This window comes from Brachypodium distachyon, chromosome 1, assembly GCF_000005505.3.
Source record: "Brachypodium distachyon strain Bd21 chromosome 1, Brachypodium_distachyon_v3.0, whole genome shotgun sequence".
In the NCBI taxonomy this organism is placed as follows: Eukaryota; Viridiplantae; Streptophyta; class Magnoliopsida; order Poales; family Poaceae; genus Brachypodium; species Brachypodium distachyon.
This window is the reverse complement of record NC_016131.3, coordinates 6275421-6284835: the sequence shown is the minus strand read 5'-3', so window position 1 is coordinate 6284835 and position 9415 is coordinate 6275421. Positions and strand designations below refer to the sequence as shown.

General features: G+C 55.1%; 2 protein-coding genes across 5 annotated transcripts; both read right to left on the bottom strand.

Annotated features, from left to right (window-relative positions):
* Window positions 1-1367: 1367 nt before the first annotated feature.
* LOC100830670 (heat stress transcription factor A-2a) lies at window positions 1368-3994 on the bottom strand. 4 transcript variants are annotated; one of them, XM_014896472.2, is made up of 3 exons: window positions 3243-3994; window positions 2718-3159; window positions 1368-2621 (listed from the first exon to the last, which is right to left on the bottom strand). In XM_014896472.2, the coding sequence occupies exons 2-3, from the start codon at window positions 3054-3056 to the stop codon at window positions 1803-1805; spliced, it is 1158 nt and encodes a 385-aa protein (XP_014751958.1). In that variant the 5' UTR covers window positions 3057-3159; window positions 3243-3994; the 3' UTR covers window positions 1368-1802. The 4 variants fall into 4 exon arrangements, with proteins under 4 accessions (XP_014751958.1, XP_014751960.1, XP_024311203.1 ...); XM_014896474.2 differs by having other exon boundaries at window positions 2718-3464; window positions 3626-3993; XM_024455435.1 differs by having other exon boundaries at window positions 2718-3042; window positions 3243-3964.
* Window positions 3995-5883: 1889 nt separating this feature from the next.
* LOC100838235 (protein ECERIFERUM 26-like) lies at window positions 5884-8098 on the bottom strand. Its single transcript, XM_003559699.4, has 2 exons — window positions 7519-8098; window positions 5884-7022 (listed from the first exon to the last, which is right to left on the bottom strand). The coding sequence occupies exons 1-2, from the start codon at window positions 7990-7992 to the stop codon at window positions 6096-6098; spliced, it is 1401 nt and encodes a 466-aa protein (XP_003559747.1). The 5' UTR covers window positions 7993-8098; the 3' UTR covers window positions 5884-6095.
* Window positions 8099-9415: the final 1317 nt, after the last annotated feature.

The following is a 9415-nucleotide window of genomic DNA, read 5'->3' as shown; positions in this document are numbered from 1 at the left end:
TGACGTGGCAAATTTCTGACAGACATGGCCCACAAACTGAGCAGTATTGGATTGGGGTACAGTCATTTCTACAGAAACCCCCCCTACAACTCATCCCTTCAAACTAAATCCACACCATGACTCAGAGACTAGCTCTGCGCCTCTACCACCTCCGGCGTGACCCACGACGAGCTCCTCTACAGCCTCATCTTACTGATATTTTCCACGGCGTGGCCATCTTCAACGGCTACGGCAGGTTCAAGATTTTCCTCGCGTACCTCGTCAAGTGGCTCGTCGGGAAGTGGTTTGACGCAGGTACCTGTGAGGTGGCGGCCATTCCCAGTGGCGCCTGTAGCCTTTGGAAGCTCATGAAGGCCGCGAGGAGGCGAAATGGAAGTGCGGCGGTAGGGCGTCCAGGTACGCGAGTGCCATCCCCATTACATGGGCGCTCTCGGCGAGCTCCACGAACAGCTCCAGCTTCTCCCACGTCGCGCCATCCACGTAGAGGAAGACCACCTGCCCCCGCAACGGCAGCTGGGAGGAGCAGTTGCCTGCCCTCGAGGCCGCAGCGACAGCTTGGAGGAACACCAACCTTCTGCTTCCCTTGGCCGGGTCCCCCATGATGTAGCACACGACGAGGAGGGTGGAGATCCAGTAGATGATGAGCATGACCTCCGGATTTGGTTGGGAAAGGGGGAGAGCTGCAGGTCGCCGCGGACCTTCACGACCACCGGCACAGATGCCACCCTCCACCCGTGCATGCTCGCCACGCACTCGGTCGAATCCGGGACGAGGACCTCGGGCGACCCGTTCGCGGGGCTCCGTCGAATCCGCCCCGCTCCATTCGCGGCAAGCTCGTCGGCACCGCATGCGCGGCGTCCTCCGCCTCCGCTTCTGCCTCTCACTTTCCTCAGTGCTGTCGGCGTCGCCGACATGCCCTCTGCCTCCTCGCTTCCCCACGCCATCCAGCGGCGTCAGAGTTAAGAACCGCAAGGGAGCAACAAACCACCTCAAGAACCATCGGTGCGGCCTCCGGTTCTACTGCCGGGAGCAGCTAGCGAGGGGGGCGAGGATATGCTGCGGAGTGCGGGTGGTGGGCGGCAAAGGTCGGAGGCGGCGAAGTGAAGGAAAGAAGGAAAGGGGACGAGATGAATTGGAGTGGCCGAGTGGGAAAATAGTTTAGGAGGATTACTGCAATTTATGTGTAGTCAGGAGCATGTCAGTTTGTGGGCCCAATCTGTCAGAAAGTATTGCACCGTATTTTTTAGTTCGATGACCCAGACGAGCGTTTTGAGAGTACAAGGACTAGATTGCACGGACAACTGAAGTTCAGTGACTAATGATGCATTTTACTAGATTCAAGTGTCAGACTGACTGCAGTGTGCACATTCATTCAAAAGGTTGCTTAGTCGGTCCTTTTCCATAAACGGTCTCTAGCCATCGACTTCTTCACAGCCAACAGCCAGAGAAAATATCAGTACCTGCTAGATTTGGCTGCTCCGCTGGACTTCCAGCGTGAAAGAAAAGGATCTTCAACAAAGGCTACTCAGGATCTAATATATATCCACTTGGAGTACTAAATCTAGAAAGCCTCTCTGGCATTATTCCACCATTCCCGCCCAGACAAGCAAGTGCCCTTTCTGTTTTTGGCCACTTGCGCCTGCCGACAAGATGTCAGGCAAACCGGTACTAAAAAATGAACAAAAGGAGACGGAGCACCCACGAACCACTGCTACCCCCGCCCGTCGCGGCGTCCTCCTACCCTACAGGTCCTTCTTCGAAGCCGAACGGAACATTCTAGGGCCTTCTTCTGGAATCTTCGCTCACTCTGCGTTGTGGGCTCCGCCGGGGCTGAGGTGGTACAGGCTCTGCACGAGCACGTCCACCTCGTCGTCCACCTCGTTGTCCGTCTCGGCGCCGCCCCCTTCCCCGCTGCCGCTGCCGCCCCCTGCTCCTCCTCCCTGCTTCTCCTCCAGGCCGAGGCTCAGCAGCTCCATCCAGAAGCTCTCGGTGTCCTCCCCGCCGCCGCTTCGGCCGTCCTCCGCCCTCGCATGGCCGTCGGCAAGTCCGGGAACGTAATCACGTGCTGCAGCGGCCGCCGCCGCGGCGCTGTAACTTGCGGCGCTGGTATCGCCGTTGCGGGGGAGGAGGTAATCGATGGGCCGGCGGCGCTTCTTGGAGAGCGCGTCCTCGAGCTCCCTCCGCAGCTGGGCCTGGCCCGGGCCCAGGTGGCCCTGTGGGCCTTGGCCCTGTTGGCGGTCAATGAGCATCTGGAGGAAGCCGGGGCTCTTCATGGCGCGCGCCAGGAAGACCGTCATCTGCTGCTGCTTCTGCTCCGTGGCGACGATGCGGGCCTCCATGGCCTGCATCTGCGCGCGGGTCGCCTGCTGCTCCTGCCGCAGCTTCACCACCTCGGAGATCAGGACGCCCTTGTCCCGCTTCAGCCGGTGCACCTCGCCTTCGTGCCCGAACTGCCCCACCTCCAGACACCCCGCCGCCGCCCCCTGCTGCTGCTGCTGTTGTGCCGACGACGAAGACGACAATGGCCGCCGCCGCCTGATCGTCTTCAGGAGCTCCTTCTGGCCCCGCAGGAACCCCTCTGCCGCGAACTCCCACCTGTCCGGATCAACCTTCCTGAACCCCTGCAATGCAATCGCCATGGACATGTATGCTGGTGGAATCAAGAGCAGTGTGTGGATTCTGGATCGAATCAATCCGATTGATCGTGAATGGCTTACATAGGTGTTGAGCTGGCGGACGAAGCTGGAGAAGTTGCCGTGCTTGAAGTAGCGCGGGAGGAGCACCCTGGAGAAGGCGTGGGCGTCCCACACCACGAAGCTGTTGCCGGCGACGCTCCACGACACGACGGTGTCCGTGCTGTGGTCGGACACCACGTCGTACGTCTTGGTCAGGAACGGCGTCGGCCCGGCCTCGCCGAGCCCGTCCATCGGCCGGGGAAGCTCCGATGCGCCGGCGCCGGCGGCCCAGGAAGACGGCGAGCCGCCATCTTCCGCTGCGTAGTAAGCTCCCGCGAAGTCGAATTCCTCCTCTTTCACAATGCCGCTGAACGGATACATGGTTAAGCGAAACAACCAAGTCAATGGATTCCAGAGTACCGCTGATCGAACCAGCAACCAAGAACCGGCTAAATAGGGCGATGTTTTCTTAAAAAATGTCGCCCTTCAATAAACAGATTAAACCCGTAAATGACCTTTCTGAAGCAAATATCGAAGACTTGCGAGAAATCAAAATCAGAAACCTACCCAAGATTGCTGTAAAGTGAAGGGGAAATTACTTCTGAAGAAACGGTGTAAAACGGGAGCAAAAAATGTGTCCAAAAATCTGAAGCTAGTGCTGGACCAATTTAGGGGATCACCACCAATCAGCGGAAGACTTCATGGAGCAAAACGAGAAAATCGGCGATTCCAGCTCCCAAATCGCAGAGCTCCCATTATCCACGCCAGTAAGAAGCAGCAGCAGCAGCACTGCAGCAGCAATAGAGAAAAAGGGGGAGTGAAGTGGCCAAATGTAAAAGACAGATGGAAAGAGGAGACAGCACAGCACAGGCCTCCCAAAACCAGACCAAGAAGGAGAAGAAATCGAATCGAATTGCAGGGGGGAAGAAGTACGGGAGGAAGTACAGTACATTCCTATCCTTTTTTTCCCTCGCCGTACTTTGATTTGGGGCGCTCAAGCTCGGCGCCCGTCAGGACCAGAGCCAGCTTATTTATAAAGCCCCCGCCCCCACACGTACCCCCCGAACACGGCGGGGCGAACGTTCCAGACGGTTCTGGAAGGATTGGAACCATCCTCGCCTTCCCTTCCCTTATTCTATTCCCCGCGATGACGTGGGCGCGGGGCTTTCTGGAAGGCCCGGAGGAGGAGGAGGTTTCTGGAAGCGTCCAACATCTAGTAGGGCTAGTAGCCTGCTTTATCTTATTATTGATGGGCCGATGCTGACACTCTGTCGCTTTTCGCCAACCCGGGGCTGAGCGGAAACCGGGACCGTTCCATTGACCGCCGCCTTCGCCGCGAGACGGCGCCAAGTTGGCCTGCTGCGTGGCAGCGCCTGGAGTGAAAAGCTAGGAAAAGTGATTCTGCGGCCTCCACGCGCTGTGAAATCTGTCCGGGCGCGTGTGATATTTCTGAGAGATGGTCGGCGGGCGATGGAGCCGGAGAAGAACAAGGCGGGGGGCTCGATCTGGGCCGGATCTGAGCCGTCGGCCCAGGAGAATTAAACATTTGGCCCGTACACCCGCCTTTTTCTGTCTGGGCGAACGTGGGCGGGCGGCACGGTTGTCTCGCACGCGCGGGCAAAAGGGGCTCATCTCCTGTATCAGCTCATCTTCTACTACCACTTACCCGCGTGGGGCGGCGGGGAAGAGAGCTCAGAGAAAGAGAAACTACACGGCCACGAGCACCACGGGAGCTCGGCTACGGGAAAGAGAAGGCGTCTTATATATAGACTCCGCTTGAACGGTGGGTTTGGGTTCTGTGGCCAGGGCATCGACACATGTGTGGTTCATATGGCATGCAGATTCAGTCCAGATTTTTGTTGGCACGACCGGAAAGGGACACGGAAGCATTGCATCAGAGAATGCCTCACCAGAACTGACGCCCACAACCAGAGTGACGCCCACAGGTTGATCGGGAGCTACGCAAGGAATGATCCTGTTCGAAAACGAAAGCGACGTTGTGAAAGGATTTGCGGGAAAGCTGTCCGTCTGTGAAAGGATTTACACCCGCATTGCATTTGTAGATCAGCCAAACGCGCATTGCTTCGACTAAACTGTGACTCGGCGTTATTTGTTACTTTTACACTATGCTAAAGTATGCACATACTTCGAATTACTTCCTCGGACGCCAAATACAAGAAGTTCTGTATTGTACTACTAAATCGAAACAATTTAAAAACTTTCAAGTTTATAAAAGTATTTACCAACATCCATAACTCTAAATTCATTTTATTAAATCAGTTAGGATATATATTTTCGTATTATACTTATTTTGTATTGTAGATGTTAGGATATTTCTTTATTTTTTGACTTAAATTTGATCGAGCTTTATTTTTTAACTTAAAACAAAGTTATGACTTCTTATATTTAGTAACAAAGGTAGTACTTCCATCCCACTGGGTTATTATAGCGCTTTGCTCGTGGTTGTTCGGGGTTTCTGGTGAGTTGTACATCATGATGCCACAATCCAAAAACATACGAGTGATAACATAGAAGTGACCGGCATGATGGATGTTGCTCCATGACAACCAGCCTCGCCGAGTGTGGGGATGACGCTCTCTCTTGATGACTACAAAGTAATATACGTACTCGGTATTACTTCTATGTCATCACTTGTATATAATTTGAGGACCGCCCCCTTCTCCGCTTGATAAGGTGGTCACAAAAGAGAGGGATAGGACACGAAGAAGGAGAAAGTGGGTCGAGATAGAAGGCTCGCATGAAACTTGACGAGAGAGAAGATAAATGGCCAAATGATTATGTTTGTTGCATTTGCTACTTGCACATATATCCAAGTGTTCTAAAAAAAGTAGCATCTATAGACCTCATTATTGTATCAACACTCATGTCATGAACTATAACAGACACTCCAGAGAGGGTAGCCAAAGAAAGACACAATCAACGTTTTTTTTGCTCCGACCATGTGCTACTTGGGCTGGCAAATTGACTTTCGCCAAGTAAGTAAAACTTCGTAAGTAAAAAAATTGTGTGCATTTTCTATGATGGCGAGGATGTTGACGAAAAACATAACCACACGTGCTCCCTTGTGAGAACTGATCTTCCTTATAAAGTGATACATTGGTCTTTCCACCGGCAAATTGGATTATTCCCATTTCCCTCATGGCACTCATATTCATGTCCGGGTCTCGGCCCAGCATGCACCAAATTCTAACAGGTAATCCATAAATTATTTACTGGCAAGATAAAACTTGTGCACTGCAGATATAGCGACACATCACAACAGAGTAGTTTCCCTCAAATATATATAAAAAAACAGAGTAGTACAAAACGCATTCGAAGCCTTGAAGTTGAAGTGGCATCACCTTCTAATCAAACTGGAAAAGAGTGCAAGGAAAGAGGTACACATCCAGAGCCTGGATCTTACTGGGCCTTGGGCCCCGTTTCCACTTTCGACCCAGCCACCACCCGGGCGCCGTACCGGAGGAGCTCGCCGTCGCGGCAGACCCTGGCCGCCGCGTCGGCCGGGAGCGTGACCACCACGTCCCTCGCCTCGCCGCCCTCTGCCGCGGGCATCACGATCACCACCCCTTCCCCTTCCGCCCCCCCGACGCGGCACGCCACGCGCGCGGGGGGCTCGCCCGCCACGAACTCGGTGCCGTACATGGGCACGTGGTCCAGCGCCACGCACGTGAGCTCCGGCCCGTACATCTGAAAGGGCTCGCCGCCTCCGCCGCCGCCGGGGGCGGATGCCTGGCGCGCGTGCAGCCACTCCAGGGCGGCCCACAGCTCCTCTTCAGGCACGCCGGCCACGCACGCGTCCAGCGCGGCCGCCACGGCCGCGAGCGGCGAGGACAGGTCGGCGCGCGCGCGGGTGAAGTGGACGGCGCTCCCGTAGTACCCCGTCGGCAGCGGCGCGCGCATCTTCTTGCGGAAGTCGAGCGCCAGCGTCAGCTCCTTCTGACGACTCTCGGCCGCGTCGTGGCCCGCGACGCGGAGCCAGAAGAGCGCGGCGAGGGCGGCGAACGGGGTGGCGCCGGGCTCGAGGGAGGACAGGAGCGCGCGCATGGCGGCGGCAGGGAAGTGGAACGTGGCGGATGACATGGCCGCATCGGAATTAGGCGGAGCGGGGGCGGCGGTGGATTTGGCGGCGAGCAGAGGCGGAGGCGAGGGGGGCGTGGTGGGGGAGACGGCGAAGGACGGGGAGTGGAGGAAGGGCGGGTAGGGGCTGGTGGCCCGGCGGTGCGCGGCGGCCCAGCCGTGGAAGAAGAGGGAGGCCGCCGTGGGGTCGTTGTGGACGTGCGTGCAGCTCAGCCCCAGCGCGTACGACTTGTCCGTGAACTCCGTCAGCTGCATCCACACACACACACCACGGCCACGAATGTTTAGTTACGGAGTAGTATCATTTTTCGTTTGGTCCGACCGGTGAATAATGCGGGCATGTGACACATTCATTGACATGAGAAAATTGATGCATGCAAGTTAAGCCCGCCAGCAACTAACATGGGGAATTAAATTCTTTCAGCTGTCCTGCGGTGCTAGCCTGCTAGTCTCCGAGGAGTGAGTACTGTTTACTGGCGGCAATGAAGCATGTGTACTGTATGCTTTACTGGTATGGAGTATTATACATGCTGGATCGAAGGAATTGACACTTGTCCAGCAAAGATGATTCGCTAACCAAGGTTTTGTTTTGGCAAATGTAATGCATCCACTATTTTGTTGGTCAAATTAAACTAATAAACAGCCGACAAGACAATTGTTCTGTTCTGTCTTTGTTTATATTGAACAAAAGGATTTCGTGCTGAAGTTGAGAAAGGGACCGAGAGAGGAGTGAGTATATATCCACCTGAACATAGAAGGGAGACCAGATGTAGGGCTCGGCCCCCATCTGCTCGAAGTATGCAAGGTCCATCTCCTCGTCGGCGGACGCCGTGGCGAGCCACTCGTCCAGCGTGACGGCCGCCGTCGCGTCCACCGTGCGCACGCCGGCATCGTTGCACTTCACGATCCATCCGCCCGCCGCGCCCCCTTCTTCCCCTTGGGCGGCGCGGACGAGCCGGCCGGTCATGGCCGGGTAGAGCGAGAGCGCCTCGGAGAGCGACTCCTTGAGCGCGTCCCTGCCCACGCCGGGCGCGGCGCGGCAGTAGAGCACCAGGTGCACGGCGTGCCACTCCATGGCGTTGTCCAGCGCCGAGAGCGCGTGCGTCTTGCCCGGCCGCACCGGCGTCACCGACGCCGCCGTCGACTTGGCGTACCGCGTCACCCGGCTCCCCGGCCCCGTCGCCATCCCCGCCGCTGTCGCCGCCGCCGCCGTCGGCATCGCAGCTCACAATGCACACTCGCACAATGACACGGAGCGAAGGAGTCGTTCTATAGTTGGGAAACTTTGGTGGTGCTGCAGGGGAGAGGAATTGGGCCGGGGAGAATAAGTAGAGGGGGGCAAATTAAATGGCGGGAAGGAAAGGGTAGGCGGGGATTTGCTGCTGGTGGTTGAGCGCACTTAACTGCTTTTCAATTCCTGGGAGACGTGTCGGGGCGCTATTGGAAGCGTGGGCGCTTCGTGACGTCGGTGTCCGGTTGGGTAGTTGGTGCCAGAAGCATTGAGGTGAGGCGTCATGGCGTCCTAGAGAACCTCCTCGTGGTCGTGCTTCTGATCTCCTCCCAAGTGAAGCCATCTGCGACGCTGAATCTGCAACCAAATCGTCCCCTGTAGAATGTGACCACTTCTCGAGTGAATTTTTCTGATGGGTGTGGATTGCTGGATCTTGGAAAAGCGGCTCTCGTTCTTACATCGGCGTTGGAAAGTTTCCTTAATTGGGAGTGCGATCTGTGGAGCGGGGTGGTGCATATTGAATGCGTGGTTCCCTGTAATGCCCGGTTGATTTGGAGTAAGAACTGCATGCCATTCGAACGAGACAGGATTTGTCCTAGTATCGCTCCTACGGCTACGATGCAACGTTAATGCACCGTTCTTCCCATTTTTCTTCTTCTTCGATATGTGCTGCTCTTACAACTGCGCATCACCGGGGTGCAGTCGGGGCCTCGGGGACCTGACACACAATTAAATTGACTGACGGACCCGGAAGGATTGTGTTTCCCCCCCCCCCCCCCCCCCCCAGAGCAGTTAGTTGTACTAGTAACGAACGGGGCGAATTTCGTTAAATTTTTTAGACTGGAGTTATTTTTGTTTGAAGTTTCACAAAAAGGTTGTTCTATTGTAATTAATTTCGCAAAGTATTCTTTGAGCCTTTTTTTTTTGGTACTCCGACTCTAATACTTCAGGAGTGAACTGATAACTCACGGTGGCAAAGTAGAAATATATCTACACGAAGTCAACCAGTGCTATGTGTTAATTACGTTCCTCGTTGGAGTTTTGCTCACGGATAGAATGGGCTGCCCGGTGCTCTCGTAGAATCTGGAGAATTAACTAGTCACCCAAAACCTGTCATTTCATCTGGTTTTATTCCTTGCAGTCACTTCATTTCTATTTCCTTTTGTCAAACACCAGCAAACTGCGGACTCCATTTCTACCTTTGATAATTGAAGGATATCGAGCAGGGAGAGTCGCAACATGTGAATTTGCGAAGTCTTGACAGTACTGCGTAGCGCAGTAGAAATAATATGATGGGGTGAAGAAATGACTGTCCTGGCGAACATGTGCCAAAGCTTGGTAGCAACCGAACCTGCCTAAACATCTAAAAGACCATAATCAAATGCCACAAACTGCATTCTAGGAAAACAAA